The following is a 23201-nucleotide window of genomic DNA, read 5'->3' on the forward strand; positions in this document are numbered from 1 at the left end:
AGTATACTACCGCCTATTACACTAAGAAGAGAAATGTCCCTATGATTACCACACACTTCTTTTTCCCGTTTCCCTTTGTACAAGGGAATAATTATACATGACTTCCAATCTACCAGGACTCTCCCTTCCTCCCAGGCCAATCGGTACATCTTCCACATCCATTCTACTAATATCTCTCCCCCATGCTTCAGCATTTCACCACACACTTCATCAATTCCTGGGGCTTTCCCCATTTTGTCTTTCTTCATTGCTTCCACAACTTCCATCCTGCTGATTTCTTCCTGTCTTCTCAGCTCCCTCCTTCACACAACCATTCCCCAGCCACTTATATTCACATTACTTACATTCTCAATGTTCAACAATTCATTAAAGTGTTCTCTCCATGTGCTAGTAACCTACCATTTTTATCTTTCACTCCCCCACGAACTTCATTGCCACCCTGTCTGACTCTCTTTACCTCTTTCCAGAACATTTTCTTACATTCCCTCCACTTGACACTCAAATTCATTCCAAATTCCTCATCCACTCTCTTCTTACTCTCTCTTACCAATCTTTTCATCTCTCTCTTCCTTTCTACATATATAACTCTGTCTTCCGTTTCTCAGCTTCTTCCACGCCCCTATTTCTCATCCATTCATTATATGGTTTCTTCTTTTGTGACACAGCCTGTCTCACCTCTTCATTCCACCATGCTGTTCCTTGCACCCCCTTTCATCTTCTTTTCACCCCACACACTACCTCCCATGCTGCACATTTTTCTTCTGTGAATATCTTGCACACAACTTCCACGTCTCCCATCTGCTCCAATTCATATTTACCCAATCGTTCCTCCACTTCTCTCTTATATTCTGCCTTCTTCTCATCATCTTGTAACCTTTCCACTTTCCTTGCATATACGGTACTCCTTCCCACCTTCCTTCCCTTCTCCTATTTCTCTATTTTACTTGGACCTTGATTCTGACCACCACCAAGTGGTGGTCCGCAAGTCCACTCCCCCAACCTCTATATGCTCTTGCATCCATTACACATCTTCCCATCCTTTCATGCACACACACATAATCAATCATTGCCCTCCTTTCATTCAGCTCACCATCCACCCTTCTCATCATTCGCCATGTATACCTGTGGATAATTTTGTGCCTGAAGAGGGTATTGGCTATCACTATCCCCCTCCCGGCACAAAAGTCCACTAAAGCACTGCCATTGTCATCTATCTCAGCAGGCACACCATACTCACCAACTACTCCATCCACCTTCACATTCCCTACTTTACCATTCATATCACCAATCAAAAACACTCTTTCATTTCTTTCAGTCTTTTCCCTGCACACTTCCACATTTGTCCAGAACTCTTCTCTCACTCTGCTTGCACAATCTCGCATTGGCGCATACACGCACACAATCGCCCACATTTGTATTCCAACTTTCAATCTTAAACATACAATCCTTGAGCCAACTGATCCATAATCTCTTATATTCTCCTTCCATCTGTTACTCACAACAATACACAATTCTTCTTTAGAAACCCTTTCATTCACACCTACTCCTGCACATATATCCCATCCATACTCCCATTCTCTCACACTCTCACCACCCATTTAGTTTCAGTTAATCCACATACATCCACTTTCGCATCCTCAAGCACCTGGACGATCCCTCTCTCTCTTTCACCTCATCATTTGCACCCCTTATATTCCATGTTGCCATCTGTATCATGTCCTTTGTTTGGTACTTAGTCGTCATCTTTTGGTCAGTCTTGGTCCGAGGCTTCTTGTTCGTATTTTTTGTTAGGGAGGGGCACTAATCCTCCACCAACCCATTTACTGTCACGTATGAAACACGTGTCGGTTGGTTATAAGGTTACCACCCAGCGCTGTAAATGATTTCCGGATTTACAAGAAATCATTTGGTTTCCTACTCAGTGTAGAGCTACCCTAAAAACAGGGTACCACTACACTATGTGGGTGGATGATGGGCGCCCCCACCTACCACAGTATATATATATATATATATATATATATATATATATCTATATATATATATATATATATATAAATATCTATCTATCTATCTATCTATATATATATATATATATATATATATATATATATATATATCTCTATTTATCTATATATACATATATATCAAACTCTCCCCAATATATATATATATATATATATATATATATATATATATATATATATATATATATATATATATATCCGTGCCAAGAACACTCTCTTGTTAAAAAGTCTCTCCAGAGCGTAATGAAATTGTTTGGATGTAGCATCTAGGGATCTGGATGTAGACCTAGATTATTTCATTGTAGCTGAATGTATTTACAAAGGTAATCAGAGAGCAAGCTACGGGGGTTTGCATGCGATTCAGTACTATAGGCTGTAAAGGACCTGTTGACACACAAGTTGTAATGGCAATAATCGGACGTAATTGTTCAGCCAGTCGTGTATGATGAGATAATAATTAAAGGAACAACCTGCCTCCCTTGTTCACATTTTGTGCATTTTTTTTTTTTTTTACTCCCAAACGTAACGTTTTTTTTTTCCTGTAAGTACTGTATGAACGTCCCACTTCATAGGCCCACGTTCTCTGCTAGCTGTTTTTAATTGCCACACACTGTTGGTGACAGTAAGTAAAGACTTGTCTAGGTCGCGATCTATGAAACGCGATGTTTGTATAATTTACAGTTTATTTGACGAAACAAAGAGATTTGCACCAAAGTATGTAAGAATATGGTCTCAGTGTTGAGAGGTCCATAGTTATTCTCCTCTCGTCTCTGGCATCTGGTGGTCATTTCAGGTGGCAGCATTTGAGTACCCTCCTGGCGTCATATATGACCAACATGATGGCGGACAGCTGAGTCTGTATGGAAGGGAAGTGGAGATGATAAGAACACTCTCCATCGCCTGTAATTTCACAGTAAACTTCTTGGAGCCTCCACCGGGTAAGGAGATTTCTAAGTGAGGGTTGGCTTTGGTTTATTGTTTACATAAGACCACGTAAGACTGAGTGACTGATCAAACCCCTTTCAATGCCATAACTGAGTATCCTAGTCCCGTGCCCATTCATTCCTAAGAGGGCAGTGGGGAATGAATTGGTAGGAAATTTAGAGTTTTCTTAGATAACAAAAAATTCCATTGAAGCCGTTTTCTCCTCTGCTTTCATGTGTTCCATAGTTGCCTGACTAAAATTTTTATCTGAAACTTTCGTCAGCTGAATGAGATAATATATTAGAAGCTAAAAGAATACTTATCTGCAGAAGAGTTAAAGTTATAGATATTTATCAACCATTTTCAGTTCCGTAGTGATATTTATCACCTGATAAAGGACAACAGCCTTCTTTGTGAAACCTAGAGGCTTACAGCATGTGCAAATATCATGGTTAGCCCTAGAACATGTTGTTAACCCTTACTGTGCCAACAACACATCTATGCGTTCTAGTATAAGTAAGGCCATGCATTCACTGGGCATGCATGTGTACTATTTTTAACACTCATCCATGTGACTCACCGTTTTGTTTCCTGCACCCCGGGGAGCCCAGCCACCTTGCCTCTCCGTCTCGTGCAAGAGGTAAGCATAAGATCACGTCTGGCTGATATGCATCATCAAATCATAACATGTGCCTGGAGGAGGCCACTACCCTTGCAACAAGTGATTACCCTGTGTCCTTACATTCTGACTCCTTGTACGATAATACTGACATGGACATGGACTACGTATGGCCTGACAGTAGTTCATCAAGCTGTGATGAACGTCCTGTACCATCACTGGGAAAACCTATATACCTGCAGTTCTGGAAGAGCACGTGTCATGTGTGGGCACTATTTACGGAGGAAGAGGAGAAGGAAAGTGAGGAAGAGGATGTCGGAGATGTGCCTGACTGGAGGAGGTCACCCCTAGCAAAGAGGAAGAGTCATGTACACGTGGAAGTATGGGGAAGCAACTGTGAGTACAGGCACAACAACGGACTGCTACCCATGTCACTGCAATAGTACCTCATCCACGTCATTCAAGTCAGGACCTGATCAACAATCTTCAACGTCGTTGGAAAGTGGGACAAGTTCAGTGAAGCCCCCAGTGACAGTGGGAAAGGGTAGGGTGTGCAGGAGGGGAAAAGGAGGGGGAACGTGTTTTCCTGCATCTCGACCAGTGCCACCGCAACCTACCATACCTCGACCAACACCACTGCCACCTATGCAAACATCAGATGACGAACAGGAGAGTGTGGTTATCGGTTATCTGTGACAATGATGACCTGATCCAGGGGAAAACTGAGCCGGACACAGAGTGGGATTGGGTGGATTGCTCATTACATTCGCCTACATAGTTCACCTTCAGGGCCACCTTTGGTTGGATGAATGCACCTGAGTACCTCTCCTATGGATTTTTTCTATAATTTTTTTCTCCGAGTACATTGTCAGACTCGTCCCAAATGAGACAAACATTCAGCACGGATTCTGACAGGCAGGAAAAAATTTCCCAGGAGGATCAAGGATGCCCAAGTGGTGGGATGTTCCAGTAAATGAAATGTACACATTTCTCATGACAATACTGATGATGGGAATGGTGAAGAAGTGAAGCATCATCCGGCATTGGAGTACCAACCCTCTGATCGTGGCGTACTTCTTCTCGCACGTCGTGGAACGAAACAATTTTCAAGACATCATGGGAAGCCTGCATTTCTTTGATCTGCTCACCAGTCCTACCAGCAGCAATGCCATGCACAGGATAAGGAACATGTCTGACCACCTTCGTCAACACTTCAGGGACGCCTTCATCCCATACAGGAATGTTGTCATCGATGAAAGTCTCGTACTTTGGCGGGGCAACATTCATTTCTGACAAAATATCCCCAGCAAGAGGCCAAACTCTTTGTGCTGTGCAACTGCAAAACCAGGTACAGCCAGGATGTCATGCTGTACACATCCAAAACAACAGACATTGTACCGGATCATAACCTGGGCCTGTCAGGTGCAGTGGTCAAGACAATGATAGAATTGTTTCTGGATAAGGAGCCCCTCCCTTGCTAAGTACCTTTATGAGAGAAATACTGGGGTGTGTGGTTCTGTTAACCCGTCAGGTCCCGAGGTTTTCCGCACCTCCGACATCCCCCAGTCCCGAGCCATTTTGGAAAAAAAAATTTTTGGCTAAAACTTCCGCTTTGGTTGAGAAACAAAGGAAAATCACCAAGAAAGGGCTTACCGTGGTCCATAAGTGGTCGGAAAAGGTGAGGTCCCCCGCGCCAGGTATCGTATTCTATCATTGACGTGTGAGGCGCTCACGTTTTCTATGGTAGGAAATATTGGGAGAAACAACAAACAACACCTCTATATTTATTGAATTTGAACTAATAAACAATAAGAGTAGCAATATAATGGATTTCAGACACATATATATGAAAAATTAGCATTGTACCAACGCGCGAGTATAGCGAGTTAGGTCCGAGTGGTAACATGCTATATGCTAAGTTTCTTGTATCAGTCAACATATCATTTTTTCTACTTGTATACTTCTGTTTCATTGACATTTTGCCTATTTTTACTGTTTGTAAATGTTTTCAGATGTTTTCATTCATTATGATGACATGCAGCATAAGTTCAGCGCACATCGGCTTACTAAGCGCACTCGCTATGACTCATATTTCAACATACCCAATTGTTTTATCACTTTCCTATTATTTTTTCCTTTACATAAAACCTTTCCTCCATCACTGTAAATGTTTTCAATTATTTACATTCATTACGAGGGCATTTAGAGAAATGCTAGCGCATATTCACGTAGCAAGCACAATCTCAAACACTCGTGTTTCATCTTCTACTTTATTTTTTCACTCCAATTATACTTTCCCACTTACATTACACACGTTTACACCCCTATACTGCACTATACATACTTACTGGCATTATTTATTCAAGTGAGCATCAGAATATCGCATGAAAATACCCTCGCAATGAATGTTTCGACCAACATAATACTCAAACACTTACATACAAATTCTTCACATATATTACACACTTTCCCATTTGTTGACTTCTATTTTCATAATTACGGACCTTATTCATCCAACTGAGCGTCAGGATATCGAATCTCTATACACACGCTAGGAATTTTTTGACTTAGAATATATTTCAGCACTTACAATATTTTGAACTTATATTATACCCGTTTGCATTTCCAATAATAATACTTACATATTTACGGGTCTTATTTATTGCACTGAGCAACATAATATCGCATCATAAAACCCTCGCTAGGTATGTTTCCACTTAGAGCATATTTATACACTTACACACAATTTTTGCACTTATGTTATACCCGTATGCACTTTATACTAATATTTTCAGATCAACATGACTGGTAATTTCACTGAGCGTCTGTTTGTTGCATTTACTTCATAGTTTCAGCGTCCTGTCGCATTCACACCATAGTAGAATTGCATCAAGGTGTGATATTCGCTCAAACATGGGTGAATACAGAGACCCACGTCACACTCGACGCACTCATAGCGGGTGTCCTTCCTCTGTGTGGTGAGTCTCACCTGGGAATTGCTACACACATGACACCTGCGTTGGGGCCTAGGTCTGTTAGGCTGGAGAGGGATAGGAGTGGGGAAATGGCGGCCGGATATTCTCAGGGGAGTTTGGGCAATAGGGGCAGTGCGGGTGCGATGTTGGGGCCTTTCAACAGCATACCGTGCAAACATCTCTCTTGTGAGCTCCCTCACAAACCCTTCAAAGGTTTCCTGAACTCCTGTTGTCATGGCGTGAAGGTGGTAGCAATTCAGAGCAGTGATGTCTAGCAAGTGAAAGAATAGTTTCTTTTACCACTTCATCGTGGTCCTGGCACACTCTACCGTCGATATCATGGAGTCTGACTGGTCCACCAGGTGCATGTTTATGTTATAGTCCATGACACTCAGGTTTCCAAATGTGACTCCTGTTCTCGCTCCGGTAATCAACGGAATCAGTACAGTGCATCATGGGGCGGTGAACTGTTGCCAAGAGGTTTACTTCTATATAATGGTTCCACACTGTTGCAAGGATGTTGTTGGCTTTGAAGAAGACAACCTCATTCCTGTCAAGTTTCCGCCCTACCTTGGCCATGTGACGCCGTTTCACCTTCACGGTTCCACAGATTCCCGTTTCATGCATGTGAAGATAATGAGCGAGAAGAGGGCTACTGTACCAGTTGTCCAGGTACAGGACGTGACCATGATGAAGGTAGTCTTCTATCATTGTCTTTACCACTGCTCCCGACAGTCCAATACTCCGATCTTCTATTATGTCTGTCTGTGCACCGGTGTACAAGACTATGTCTTGCACATATCCAGTCCTACGGTCGCACATAACAAAGATCTTGAACCCAAAACGGTGCCTTTTGCTGGGTATATACTGCCTAAATGAAATATTACCTCTCCACAACACGAGACTCTCGTCTATGACGAGGTCTCTGTAGGGATAAAATGACGAACGAAAGGTTTGCCTCAGGTGATCAAAGACCAACCTAATTCGCCTCATCTTATCTGTGTCGTTCGCATTTGCAGGATCATGAGCATCACAGAAATGGAGGCGACTTAGAATTTGTTGAAACCGATTACGGCTCATCACTTGCCCAAATATTGGTGTAAACATAACAGGGTCCCTAGTCCAGTAAGCCGGAATTCTGTTTTTTCGTATAATACCCATCAAAAGGACCAGGGCAAAAAATAGGAACATTTCTGAAAGGGAGACAGGGTAATCATATATGACAGAATACCTACTCCTTGTTCCCAATCTTTCACTCTCAAGGCGCTCGGTGCTTGCAAAAAGGTTGGTTTGGTAAACAATCTGCTCCACGAATGCCTCACTAAAGAAACAGGTGGAAAAAATCCAACCTGGTGGAATTACGGTGAATTCCGGGAGCAGTGCAGCCAGAGCGCCCCTGCTTAGTGAAGGGGTGAATGAGGGGAGAAAAATCGCTCCCATCCTTCCATTTCCATCCCACAAATCCCTCGTCCCCATCATCCCCATCACCGCCTTCATCTGGGTGGGGAGGAGATGCTGGTGGGGGAAGTTGGGGAGAAGGAGTGCGGAGGACTTCCCCACTGTCACTCCTCTTCCTTCTGCCTTTACCCTTTCCCTTTCCCTTACCCTTATGGCCTTGAGGAACATTAGGGGGCTGTGGGGATGAAGTTGGGGAATATTGGGGAGCATAAGACGTGCTGGGGAGTGGTTCCTCCCCACCTTCCCCCTCCATGACAACTCCACGTGATTTTTCACGCACCCTAACTCGCCCACGTGTTTGGGGATATTGGGGAGTATAAGACGTGCTTGGGAGTGGTTCCTCCCCACCTTCCCCCTCCATCACAACCCCACGTGATACAGAACGCACCCGCACTCGCCCACGTGATACACCCCTCCGCCTCACACTACCTAGGGAGAGCAATGACTCACTCACGCCACTCTCACTTTCCATACTCCTCCCTGCACTTTCCCTTTCACTCCCCACTCCCTCCACAGCACTTCCTAACTCCCCAAACAAAATACTAGGCCCATACCTGCTCGTCCGACGTGGTGTGAGCTCGGGGCCACGATGAGTAATTGCCTCACGTCCATACCACGTGGCAGCACATCCCACGACTCCATCATCATCCTCGTCCTCGTCATCAAATTCGGGTTCCACATCACGTTGGGGCTGTGCATAGGATGTTGCACGTGGTTTCTGGGCCGGCTGCCCCTCTCTAGTAGCACGGTAAGTCACTTACTGCCGCTTCCTGGGGGACGGGACTTTTTCATCACTGCTGGTGATTTCCTCCTCCTCTGGCTGCACATAATCTTTGTCAACAACCTCGTCATCCAGTGGGGAATCACTGTCGCCTGTAAAGGCGTCCAGGGCGGCTTGAATTTTAACCACTGAGAGACCTCTCGTAGCCATGTCTGAGCAGGACCATTGCTAACAAGTGAGTGGATGAGCCGCAGGTTAGTGCAGGTTGCGCGGGGTTGCCGAGTGTCCCTGCCTGGTGGCAGGTAGGGGAAGATCAAGCGAGGATATGTACCGAAAATCAAGCTCGAAATTTGAAAATTGTGGAAAGAATGCACTTTGCAATTGCACAACATACCGGTACGTCGCCGGGACTGGCAAATACAAAACGTTGCAACATACCCATACTTCGATGGGACGGGGCGGGTTAAACGGATCAGCAAACATATATCCCAGTTCCTAGCAAAAGCCAAGTGAGGTGACATGACCTGTTTCACGGCCAACAACATCCTCACCTTCATCTGGCAGGATTAATGGACTGTGAATATGCTGACCACCCTGCATGATCCTGGTATGGTGCAGTCCAGCACCTATGATACATCATGCAGGCATACGTCCCAAAATCCATAGAGGTGTTGGATTACAGTGCGAATATGAGGCTTGTTGACAAGTCTGATTCGATGCTGTCAAGTGTGGATTGTGCCAGGAAGACCATGCGCTTTTACAAGAAACTCTTCTTTCACCTCCTGAATATGACGATGCTGAACACTTATATCCTGCACCAGGCGGTGGCTGGCAGCCATCACGCCCTGGAGGAATTCATGGTCATGGTCATGAGGGATGTGCTTGTGATGTAAGCTGAACCACACAGGTGGTCAAGACCATAAAAATGATTAGATGAAAGAGAGACACTTCTACGCCTTACTGCTTGCCACTTTCCACTCTTTGTACTCTAAGTAGGGAAAAGAGTGAGCAAAAGGCAATGTCATGTGCTTCGCAACACTTCACGGCGCCCACGAAAAAGAACAGGCACCACCTACGTCTGCTGCCCGTGTGACACTGCCCTGTGTCTAGAGCCTTGCTTTGAGGAATATCACTACCTAATGAGGTTCTAGAGTGAATATGTGACGTTTGATTTGAGGCTGTAACTATGAAAAAGAGAAAAGAAATAAAGAAAAAATAATGTAGATAATTTATTACCCCAGTGACATACCCTATCAAAGGTAGCCAAATTTAGTGAATTGTGCTATTGAGAAATACAGTATGTAACGAGACCAAATATACATCTGATAATGTTATCTGAACAAAGTAAAGGTTCTAGAGGGAATATGTGATGGTTGATGTGAGACTGAAAAAAAAGAGCTAAAAAAAGTAATTCAGATAATAGATTACCCAAAGTGACCTACCGTATCAAATGTACCGAAATTTAGTGAACGGTGCTATTGAGTGATACGTAAGGAGACCATAATATACATCTAATAACGTTATCTGAAGCATTTTATTCCTTCCTAATTGTTATTAGCAAAAATATCCCCCTTATTACAAAAAGTACTAAAAAACAAATAAACCCAAATGTATGCAACTGCAAACGCACCCAAGGTCAAAACATGTTATAGACATCGCATTGGTGCAAGACAGATCACATCCAGGCGGGCATACGGCTGAGGGGGGGAGGTTGTGAAGTCCGACGGAGGTCGTGTCTGCCACGACCCGTTCAGATATTAGGCCGACAGTTAATTTTGACCGACTTCCTGCGACCTTTGCGTACTCACATTTGTGTGAAAAGATGTTTATTTTAGGAGTAGATTACAAAACTAAAATTAAAAATAAATAGCTGGCATTTTTTTTTGCCATACACCTAAATAATGGCCGGCACAGAATGATTAAAAAAAAAAAAAATAGCTGAAAATTTTCTGTAACCGTTGCTAGGCTACGAGTCGTTAAGAATCAGTTTCTTCTTCCCGGAAAAAGAATGTTCCCTGATCACTCCAAGCAAGCTGCGGGGTGTGGCAAAAAAATAAAAATAAAAGCGTTACGAAAAGTTAAACAGTATGGTACATCCGGTGGCAAAAACGGTGTCCCTCTGCGTCAGTCCTCGCTAAATGACTGCTTAATCACATCCCAGGTGGGAGTGGGGGGACGGGGAGCGTGTGTCGAGGCTTTTCCTCAACAGATGGCACTAACGCAAGGTTGCCTGAAACAAATTTCATCTACAGTGATTGGGTAGGGCATGTGTATCAAGGTCAGTCAAGTAGGAGTGATACACATTGTCTTATGACTGAGAGCATTGATTCCAATGGTAGATGATGACGAGAGATTTTGTGTTCTTGACGATGGAGGATAATGTTGACATGATTGATGATATATGGTGGATTATGATGACATGATGGATGATGGACGACGGATTATGGATGACGATTGATGATGATAGACGATGGATGAAAATGACAGATGATAGATTGATGATGATGATGGATGATAGATGATGGATGATAAATGACAGATGATGATGGATGGCGATGATTCATGATGATGATGCCTAGTGGTGGGTAATGATTACGTGTGATGGGTGATAATTATAAATGATGGTTGAGAGATTATGGATGGTTTGGATGATTGATGAGGACGATGGGTGATGACGATGGATGATGTCAATGGATGATAATGATGGATGATAATGATGGAGAATGATGAAACATTATCATGATGGGTGAGATATAATGGAGGTGATGATGGATGATAGCAATAAATGACAGATGACAGATGGTGGCCGATGATAATGGATGATTGTCGACGGATGATAGATGACATGATAATGATGTACGAAGAATAAGGATGATGGATGATTATGATGATAGAAGATGGATGATAAGGATAGGTATTCATGATGGATAATAGATGATAATGATGGATGTCGAATATGAATGATGATGCATGATGATGGTAAATAATCATGAGAGATATGATAGATAATGATAATAGCTAATGGATTGAAGATTATGGATGATGATGGACGATGGATAACGATGATGGATGATGATGATGGATGATGATGGACGATGGATGAGGGTGGTGGAGGGTGATGATGGGTGATGTGTAATGATGAATGATGGATGATGATGATGGATGTGGATGATGATGAAGGACGATGGGTGGTAATGATGGATGATGTATGTGATTACGGATAAGAGATGGATAGTGATGTATGGTGGAAGGTGGACGATGATGGATGATGATGAATAATGGATGATAAGATGTACAGTATGAAAGGTGGCGAATGATGATGATGGATGAGAGATAATCGATGAAGACAGGTGATGGTGATAAAAGATGGATGACGATAGTGGACGAAGGATTTGGATGAGTGATGAACCTGGATGATTGGAGAGGATGATGGATGACGATGATGGACAATGGATGATGATGTATGATGAATATTGATGACTGATGGTGCATGGTGGATGGCAGATGATAAATGATGATGATGGAAGATGGATGAAGATGATGGATGAGAGATGATGAGTGAGGATGCGAGATAATAGATTACAAATGATGGTGATACTGACGATGATGATAATTGTGACGATGATGATGATGATGATGGGTGATAAGTGAAGGATGAGGGGTGGCTGATGAAAGATGTAAGGTGGCTGATGATGGATGTTGATGATGGATGGTGGGTGATGGATGATAATGGTTGATGGATGGTGATGATGATAATGGATGATGATGGTGATGATGGATAACGATGATAATGATGATGTGATGATGGACGGTGGTTATTGATGATAATGATGATTATAACAATGATGATGATGATGTTGGACAATGGTGATGCTAATGATGATGGGGGTGATGAATAATGATAAGATGATGATGATGTTTGTTATTGCTATTGTTATTGCTAATACTGTTTGTTGCTGCTGCTCTTGCTGCTACTTCTAGGGCTATTGTTGCTCCGTTGGTGTTCCTGTTCTTGGCTTTGTTATTATTATTATTATTGTTATTATTATCATTATTATTATTATTATTATTATTATTATTATTATTATAGACAATTACAAATGAAGAATCGGAAAAAAAACACATCACAACATAGACTATAACTGAATGTATCTACCCATTTCTTTGTGTCCCTGTCTGTCAGTTTAGATTATTTTGTTAAGTCCATCAGTCTTTTTAGATCTTTTAGTATAGATCTGCAAATAGCTACGTTTTAATAATTATCTATCTGTAGATCTTCCTGCCTATATGGGCTATATTAGGCTTTTTAATTATCTACACACACACACACACACACACACACACACACACACACACACACACACACACACACACACACACACTACCATGAACTGGTTGAAATGGAGATTTACAATAAACTGGTGGAACGAGTAAACAGACTAGAGATGGCTTTTCAGAATGAAATTGATGAAATTAAGAAACAGATGCACTTGCAAAAGGAAGAAATAGAAAAATTAGGAAAGGAAGAAACAAGAAAGACACAACCATAGATGAGCTGACAGTAGAAGTGGGTTCACTTAAGAGGAAAATTAGTGAAATGGCAAGTACAGTAGTCAACCACGAGAGTATTATGGAAGAGTTCAAAAATGATACAGATACAATTAGGCAAGTGAGCAATCTGATAGATCAGAGCAGTGATATTGAGAAACTTAGAAACAAGGGCGGAAGAAAAAAGCATCAAAAAGGAAGTGAAAAGAATAATCCAAAACAATCCAAAATTAGACAAAAAGGAGATGGCAAATGTAATGAGCATATTGGAAGAAGTATCAGAGGAAATCTGTAGTAAAGACATAGAGGAACACAAAAGGTTAGGGAAATATGGAGAAACAAGTCAAGGCCCTTAAAGGTAACCTTCCAGAGTGTAAACACTGTAGAGGAGATACTAAAAAATGCAAAGAATCTTATGGAAAAAGAGGAGTTCAAAAATGTACTAGAGGAACTGAAATTACAAAGTAACTGGATTGCAGGTACGAAAGTGGTACATAAACAGGAGGGAATAAAAAGGAGGAAGGTAGTAGAACCAAGTCATGACAAGCATGTAAATAAGGTGATTAAGTTGGTGTACTCAAATGTGGATGGAATGGTATTTAAATTATTAGAAATGAATGATTATATCGGAGAAAATGAACCACATATAATATGCCTAACTGAAACAAAAGTAACACGAAGGATATCAAATGACATCCTAAACTTCGAGGAACACAATATATGGAGAAGAGACAGGAACTTAAAAAAAAGAGGAGGAATTATAATATTAACAAAGAAAAAGACAAAGAAATAGAAATAGATATACCCTGACAAGTAGAACTGATTGCAGTAGAGATCAATACACCTGAAGGGAAAGTAATTGTAGCCATTTTGTACATGCCACCCAGATCAAACACATGGGAAAGAGGCGCATATGAGGATCTGGCAGAGAGTACAATTCAGAGTTCAAGAGCATTCCTACATAGAATGGAAGAGAGATCGGAAAGAATTATACTAACTGGAGATTTTAACACAAATATTAAATGGAATACTTTAGATATAATGAGCCAAGAAAGCCGTTGGGACCCAAAGCTCCTGGATCTCGTGCAGGAGTTTTTCCTAACGCAACACGTAAGGGAAAGCACCAGGAAAAGAGGACTCGATGTACCCTCAATCCTAGATCTTATACTTACTAGGCAAGAAAACGATATTGACAATTTATTATATCACCCTCCATTCGGCAAAAACGACCATGCAATACTAAATTGCAACTTCAGGATTGCATATGACAGTTAACAGCAATGAAAGTTATACTAAGAGCCTAAACTATAAAAAAGGAAACTATCATGACCTAAAGAAGTACTTCTTAGAAACTGATAGGGAAAAGGAGCTTAGAGGACAAGATTTAAATGCTATATATAAAAAATTCTGTGAACTTTATGAAATAGGAGTCCAGACGTACATTCCAAAGCAAAAAAAAAAAAAAAAAAAGCAGAAAAGAAAATAAAGAAATGGTTCAGTACAGAATGTAAAAAATCTAAAGAAAAAAGATTTGTTGTGGAACAGATACAGAAGACAAAATAGTGAAGAGTAACACTATAAACAGGCGAGAAACGATTATACAAGAATAAGGAGGGAAGCCCAAAAACTGTTTGAGGAGGATATCATAAATAAAAGTACTGATCAACCGAAGCTATTTTACAGCTAAATCAGAAGCAAAACCAAAGTAAAAGATAAAATACAATCCATTACGGATGAGGGAATCACCTATACACAAGAGACGAAAATTTGTGAAGCACTAAATAAGAATTTCCAATCAGTTTTTACAAAAGAAAAAAAAAATTGAGAGGGATTATGTGGATCATTCATGCCCACACATATTACCACATATACAAAAATTGAAAAAGAAATACAGGAGAAGTTAAGTTAATTAGACAATGGAAAAGCAAATGGTCCTGATGAAATATCACGTTGGGTGCTACATGAACGTGCAAATGAGTTAAGTAAACCATTATCTTTAATTTTCAAGAAATCCTTGAGACAAGATAAACTACTTGAAATTTGGAAGAAAGCAAACATTGTTCCCTTATTCAAGAAAGGGAATAGACAAAATCCACTCAACTACCGACCAGTATCATTAACCAGTGTTGTAAGCAAGGTATTAGAAAAGCTTATAAGAAAAGCTTGGGTAAATCATCTAGAAGAACACAATATGATAACAGAAAGACTGTTTGGTTTCAGAAAAGGAAAATCATGTTTAGTGTAATATAAATGATATAGGCAGTAACACTGGAAATGAAAGTTATCTAAATATGTTTGCTGATGATGCAAAAATACAAAGGAGAATTACTAATACAGACTCTTGTAAAGAGCTACAAGAAGAATTAAATAAAACTTTATGAGTGGAGCAATACATGGCAAATGGAATGCAATGTGGGCAAGTGTTATGTAATCAAGTTAGGTAAAAGTGCAAAAAGACCTGATTGGGATTAGACAAGATTGAAAAAGTACAAAGGGCCGCTACAAGATGGGTACCAAGCTTAAGGGATCTAAGCTACGAAGAAAGACTAAAAAAGCTGAATCTACCAACATTACAAGAGAGCTGGAAAAGAGGTGACATGATTGTGCTATATAAATGCATATCAGGGAAGGAGAAAATAGACATAAATGATTACATAACCTATGGGGATGCATCAGCAAGGGGACAATGCAAAAAACTGCATAAAAAGAGAGGCGATAAAGTCGTAAGGAAATTTAGTTTCCCAAATAGAGCAATTAATCAGTGGAATGCACTACCGAATGAATTAGTGTGTGCCAAAACAATTCACAAATTTTAGGACATGTACGATAAAAATGGTTTAAGACACGGGACAGTACAAGCTTGACTCATTCATGTAAATATACAATTAGATAAGAACACACACACACACACACACACACACACACACACACACACACACACACACACACACTGTAACTGTAAGCAGGAATCATCACTGGAATCGATCCCATGTTTGTGAAGATACGTAATCGTTATCGATTTCATTGTCATCAAAGCCAGAGTAATCATAATCATAATCGATTCCACTGCAGTAGTTATCACGGTAATGGTTACATTATGATTTCTTACAAGCAGTGAAACTCAAGTTCATGCTCTTCACAGAAAAATTGTAATAATGTGGGAATATATAATGAAATAGGGGTATATTAAAACTGTGAGTTTGACAGCTATGAAGATTATGTGAAATGTACCCTAGAATGTGTGTAATCCATGTGTATACTGGTCAACTTTAAAAGGCAAAGAAGGACCTGGGGAGGAGAACTCATCACGTTCGGGTGCGGTGATGGGTCCCGCAGCGTGCTAACGAGGTTTGAAAATTCAGCGTATCTTTTTTCCCTGTTACGGTGAAAATATTTACAGCCTTGTGGTGCTGGCATTAGTTTGAAGATATTGAAGGAAATTCTGCTTTGTGTGTGTGTGTGTGTGTGTGTGTGTTTGTGTGTGTGTCTAAGGAACGGTGGCCGAATGAGTGAATATTGCGTTAACTATCATAACGGGCGATTTTATGAATGTGTATGTGGCACGTGATGGAGCACACCATGCACTCGTTTGAAATAGTGCTAAATTCATGTGCCTCTACTGTGAGTGAAAAGCCTTTTTTTTTTTTTTTTTTTTTTTTTAGTAGAAGGTTATATCATTTTGGGGGGTAATTTAATTGTTGCTATCGTGTTTCGAGCACTAGTGAATTTCGCAGGACGAAACTGGATTAAAGATAAACGGTAGACTAGATTAGTAGTAGTAGTAGTAGTATTTCATTACTGCTGCTTCTACTACTACTACCACAACTACTACTGCTGCTGCTGCTGCTGCTGCTGTTGCTGGTGGTGGGTGGTGGCGACCATCGTCTACTAGATGAAGTGCTGCCTATTTCTTCCTTCATCTTTATCCATCTGTCTGCACTCATCTTTTCCTATTTCTCCCTTTCCTTTTCCTCAGTTTTTATTGCTCCTTTTTTTTTTTTCGTTTTTTCTTTTTTTCGCTTCAGGCAGATCTACTCGAACAATGAGTGAAGTGCATCGTGGTTTCCTGAAACCCAAGTCGTCATTGCCCTTGCTGGGTGGAAACTGTATAACCAAATATCGTGCTGATGTGGAGCCAGCTGTGGTGTCCCTACTATTGGGAGTAGCGATTCAAATGCCATATCCTTCCAGTAAACAAACCTCCACACTTTTCCCCGCGCTTCGCATTTGCAAGGCACTATCAACTGCATACGAACATCAGTTCCCTTAATTGGAAGGCCCTGTAGGAGAGGTTGCATGCCTGTGATTGATAGGTCTGGTTAGTCTGACAAACTGGGGTTGGTGAACAAAAATAACAGCTACTACTGAAACAAGTATTATTATTATTAGTATACTGGCGCTCGCAGGGTGTTGTTTTGAGCACTGCGAGAGAGAGAGAGAGAGAGAGAGAGAGAGAGAGAGAGTGTGTGTGTGTGTGTGTGTGTGTGTGTGTGTGTGTGTGTGTGTGTCACTAGTTCGAATGTAAATATATTATGGACATTACAACTTGCAGTTTATTTAATACTAAAATATATATTTTGTGAGGTAGTGTGTATTCGATTACTAAATCTCTTAGCAAAACTCAACTTCACATGACTATGTTCGACAAGCTATTGCAAAATGACATAAATACCCATGCAAATTATAACTAGATACTTATTTACATTTTTTATGCTAGGAAGAAGGAACCAAAGGCCACGGGCCCGCAAAAACTGTTCCTTCCAAGAGAAAAACAAAATACAAGAGAGAGCCAAATTCAATATCAAATCATTTCAAGATGCCTGGACACTGCGTTTGAAGGACTGGAGATCATAGTTAGCAGGAAATGCAGACAGAGGGAGACGGTTCCAGAGTTGAGTTTCATAAATGAAGGACTGGGAGTAACGGCTAACTCTTGCATTAGAGAGTTAGACAGAAAAGAAATGAGTGTTTGCTGCTAGTCTGGTGCTACACGCCCTTCATAGAGGTGGAAGAATGCTAGCAGACAGTTCAGAGGAGCAGTGACCATTGAAGTAACGATAGAAAAGAGAAAAAGATGCAACAGTGCGGCGAAGAGACAGACGTTGAAGGGAGCCAGTAAAAGGAAGAAAGTTAATGAGATGAAAAACCTTTGACTTCACCCTATTGAGAAGAGCTGTATGTGGGGAGCCTCCTCACAGATGAGAGTTGTACTCTACACAGGGGTAGATAAAACCCGTGTATAAAGTCAACAGCTATGCCGGGGTAAAGAAGGAACGGAGTCGGCTTAGCACACCCAGTCTCTTGAAAGCAGATTTTACAAGAGATGTAATATGATCTTTCCAAGATAAGTCCCGAGTGAATGAAACCCCAAGCATGTTCAAGGATGATGAAGGATGCAGCAGAATATTATTAAACATTAGTGGGTACACCTGTGGAAGATGTTGTCGGGTTGCCAGGTGTAAAAACTGAGTCTTTGATGCATTGAAATCAACAAGATTATTGTTACCCCAGTCAAAGACACGACCCAAGTCAGACATTAGGTGTGCCATAGTCTCATCCCTTGTTTGCTGAAGTAACTGCTGAAGTGGACGTTTGCGGGAATCGAATGGAATGGTGAAGGATGGAGTCATCAGCATACGAGTGGATAGGGCTAGATGTACAGCTTAGAAGGACATTAGTAAATAAAAGGAAGAGAGTTGGTGATAGGACAGTGCCCTGAGGAACACCACTGTTGATAGATCTAGGAGAGGAACGATGGCCGTCTACAACAGAGGCTATAGAACGACCAGAAAGGAAGCTATAGATGAAGGCACAGATAGAAGGATAGAAATCATAAGAAGACAGTTTGGAAATTAAAGATTTATGCCAGACTCGATCGAAAGCTTTTGAGATGTCAAGTGCAATGGCAAAGCTTTCGCCAAAGTCCCGAAAGGAGGATGACCAGGAGTCTGAAAGGTAGGTGAGAAGATCGCCAGTGGAGCGTCCATGACTTTACCCATACTGATGATCAGAAAGAAGGTTGTGATAGGAAAGATGCTTTAAAATTTTTCTGTTAAGAATAGACTCAAAAACTTTTGAGACACAGGATGTTAAAGCAACTGGACGATAGTTAGAGGGATGGGAATGGTCACCCTTCTTTGGGACTGGCCGAATGAGAGCAAACTTCCAGCAAGAAGGAAAGGTACAAGTTGACCGACAAAGGCGAAAGAGTTTGCCTAGGCAGGGTGTAAGCACAGAAGCACAGGTTTTGAGGACAACAGGAGGGATTCCATGAGGCCCATATGCCTTGTTAGTATTGAGGCCTGTGATGGCAGAAAATACATCAGCTGAAGAAATTTTTGTCAACCACGAGGAAGTCAGGGGAGAGAAGTGATGGAGGAACAGCACCAGAATCGTCTAAGGTGGAATTGGAGGAGAAAGTCTGAACGAAAAGATCTGCTTTATCAGTAGAAGAAATAGCTACAGAGCCATCAGACTAGAAAAGAGGAAGGAAAGAGGATGAGGTAAAGTTGTTAGAAAGGTTTTTGGCAAGGTGCCGGAAGGAGCAGGAGGAATTCGACTTGGAGAGTTGAGAGCATTTAGTATAGATGAAATAATTTTTAGCAGCGCAAGAACAGATTTAGCACGATTATGCGCAGAAACATAAAAAAGATGTGATTCACGGGTGGGCTGGCTCTGGTACCTTTTATAGGCCCTCTCCTTGTTGCGGACAGCATTAGAACAGGCGCGATTAAACCAAGGCTTTCTTGCTTTAGTCAAAAGATATGAGAAGGGATTGTATGCTTCCATTCCTGAAAGAATAACCTTCATAATGCGCAAGGGACACTCAGGGAAGGCGGTGGCTCAATTGGTAGAGAGGTGGCCTGTAGTCCTAACGGACCCAGGTTCGAATCCCGGCTGGGGCAGGGAACAGTTTAAGGATTTGAATTTCATTAAATCAGGCTTTACTGATCTACCAGAAGACCCGCCGACATGTCGTAAAAATACCCCCGCTAATACCAATACACCAGTCCTGTATGAGACAGCCCTAGCATGTATTCAATATGGACGGTGGGTGTTAGCGCCGAAGTGGTGACATGTAGAGGTGTATGGTATGTAGGAGGACTGCTGGGCCTTGATAGCAGGCTATGAAGCCTATGCCCAGGGTCGGACACATAAAAAAAAAAAAAAAAAAAAAAAAAAAAAAAAGATGGCTCTCAGCCAAGGAAACAATAATAATTCCATGGAAAATCAAAGAAGTACTGCCTGAGGGCCTCCCAGTCTGCAGCTCCAAAGTGCCACAGTGGACATTTCTTTGGAGGGTCCACAGGCTGCACTGGAGCGATAGGACAGGTTAAGGTAATAAGGTTGTGATCGGAGGAGCCCAACGGAGAGGAAAGATTGACAGTGTAAGCAGAAGGATTAGTTGTAAGGAAGAGGTCAAGTATGTTGAAGCTTTCTCCAGAGTGGTCAGGGATACGGGTAGGGTGCTGTACAAGCTACTCTAATTATTGTGTAGCCACGATAACGAAGGTTCGCCATGACTGTTTATGGTATTGACTGTTTTTGTTGTTATGCAAATGCTGCTTTTGTGTTCACTGCCTAAAAACTTCATATGAACACAACACAGATATCTGCATAATTTTAACAGAGCTAACTGTATGCATAACTGTAACGATATTCCTTTCAGATAATGAGAGGGACCACAACTATATATCTGCAAATTTACAGTTTTACAGCTTTTGTGGCTTTCTCCAACACCTGTTACAAAGAAAACAATAAGCTGACTTGAATTCGGTATTTTCCACCGGGTTAAGGGCAAAATGTTCTTCCAAAATTCTCAGCAAACTTTCTTTTATCATAGTATTTTCAACCATGGAACTGAATCTCAATTAGATTATGAGATATTTCAATTTCAAATATGCAATTTTTCACTTAAAATGAGAACATGACCTTAAAAAATATGTTTGTCATTTATATTTGGTGCAAGTTCTTGGGATACCATAGGTTATCTTCCTGTATAATATCATCACGATCTAAGAGTAAAAGTGCAAATAAAATATAAATAATACTTACCACAAGAATAAGTTTCGCCATTTATATGGTGATGCTTAATAAAATAAAATCCTTCACCCTAATAGTAGGATCAATATTCTTCCCCGTGTAAATCCTTCCAAGCAATAACAAAACATTCATTTTCTCACCGCCCTACATTGGGGATACCACAAAGGTCTTTGTATAATGATTAACTTGACATCAGTAGTAGTTAAGAGATGTAACAGAGCAAAAGTATCATGAAAACGGTCTACCAAAATTTGCAGTAATTCTACTCCTTCCATCTACTTGTTTCCTTGACCTGTGTGTGTGTGTGTGTGTGTGTGTGTGTGTGTGTGTGTGTGTGTGTGTGTGTGTGTGTGTGTGTGTGTGTGTGTGACTAGCCAGATGTATGTATGTAAAATGCAGGCTCGATAGATTAATTGTTAAAAGGTAGCTAAATGTAGAGCTAGCCTAATTGATTAACGCTGATAGGAAGATACACAGATCTCAGTACACAGATAGACAGATCGATGGATGGACAGAATCGGCAGATAGATATGCAGAGTAACAGAATGGTAGGCAAAGATAATAAATCCATTTATTCTTTGGTGGCATTCCTTGCTGATTCCACACGTATCTCGTCATCATCATAAACATCAACATTTGTCTACTGTAATCCATCTGTCACCTGTTTTCATCATTCATCATCATCATCATCTATGACCATCTTCATTATCATTATCCATTATCATTATCATCATCATGATCCCTCATCATCATATATGATCATCATCCATTGTCCATCATCATCATCATCCGTAATTGTCATTCTTCACCGTAATCCATTATCTATCATCCATTATCTATCATCTAACATCCATCTAATCATTCATGTACCGTACCACATGATTCTACTCACAAACACAACTCTACAGTACACCATATTGTCGCCTGCCAATCCACTGAGGTAGGCGGAGCGACCGTCCAATCCCCCCTAACCCTTATTAACATTGGCTAACCGACTGATAAATGGGTTCCGGTCTACCACCGGTTGTCATGTGACTGCTAATTGCCAGAAGGGATTAGCTATAATAAAAGCCCAGACTGGCATGCACATTCAGCTCACAATATTCGCAGTCACTCACTAAGTCAAACAACATGGAAATTCCACCTCATAAAAAGTACTCTTTTAATATACAGCATGTTATAGCGCAATATACAACCTAAATCCTACGACAGAGTGATATTGTTCTGTGTGGTAGTACGAGTATGAAACCTGTTCAGCTACATTCATAATTCATTATCATCACCCATGATCAGTCAGATGTCACTTGCCCTCTATCGTTATCATCCATCATCATCAATCATCATTATCATTATCATCATCATTATAATCCATCGTAAGTACCCGCCATCATTATCCATCATTGATATCCATCATCCGTCATCACATTACATCTTAATCCACCATCTATCATCCTATATTCTTCATCTGAGGTTCGTCATTTACCATCATCATGTATCACCATCCATCATCCTCATCCATCATCCATTTTCATTTCCTAACATTTATCATCTTTCGCCCATCATCCATCATTTTCATCCACCATTTGATATGAGACATCTTCTATCGTCATGGTCTGTCATCATCATATACGATCAACGATTCCTTGAATGATAAAACGAAGTTAACGAGTATCAATCACACTTGACCCAACTTGTTATAAATTCTTCCCCCACTGACTGAAGGTGAAACTTTTTACAACTGACCATGTGACAATGTCATCTGTTAAGGAAACGACCAGACACATTCTTGCACACCTTCCCATCCTCATTCCCACCAAGGAAATAACAGTGGTGCCATCTTGCTTTAATGCTCGCAACTACTAGAAAATGAACATGCAAACGGACATGGA

General features: G+C 41.0%; 1 protein-coding gene across 1 annotated transcript in view; it reads left to right on the forward strand.

Annotated features, from left to right (window-relative positions):
• The window catches only part of LOC145396974 (ionotropic receptor 21a-like), a 191966-nt gene that overhangs the window by 71569 nt on the left and 97196 nt on the right, over positions 1–23201 (forward strand). The window contains exon 8 of the mRNA XM_080270204.1: positions 2818–2962. Within this exon, the coding sequence (XP_080126330.1) occupies positions 2818–2962 (145 nt within the window). The remainder of the gene's footprint in view (positions 1–2817; positions 2963–23201) is intronic.

Source organism: Coenobita brevimanus, chromosome 40 (assembly GCF_032717465.1).
Source record: "Coenobita brevimanus isolate Jiangsu-jjx chromosome 40, ASM3271746v2, whole genome shotgun sequence".
NCBI lineage: Eukaryota > Metazoa > Arthropoda > Malacostraca > Decapoda > Coenobitidae > Coenobita > Coenobita brevimanus.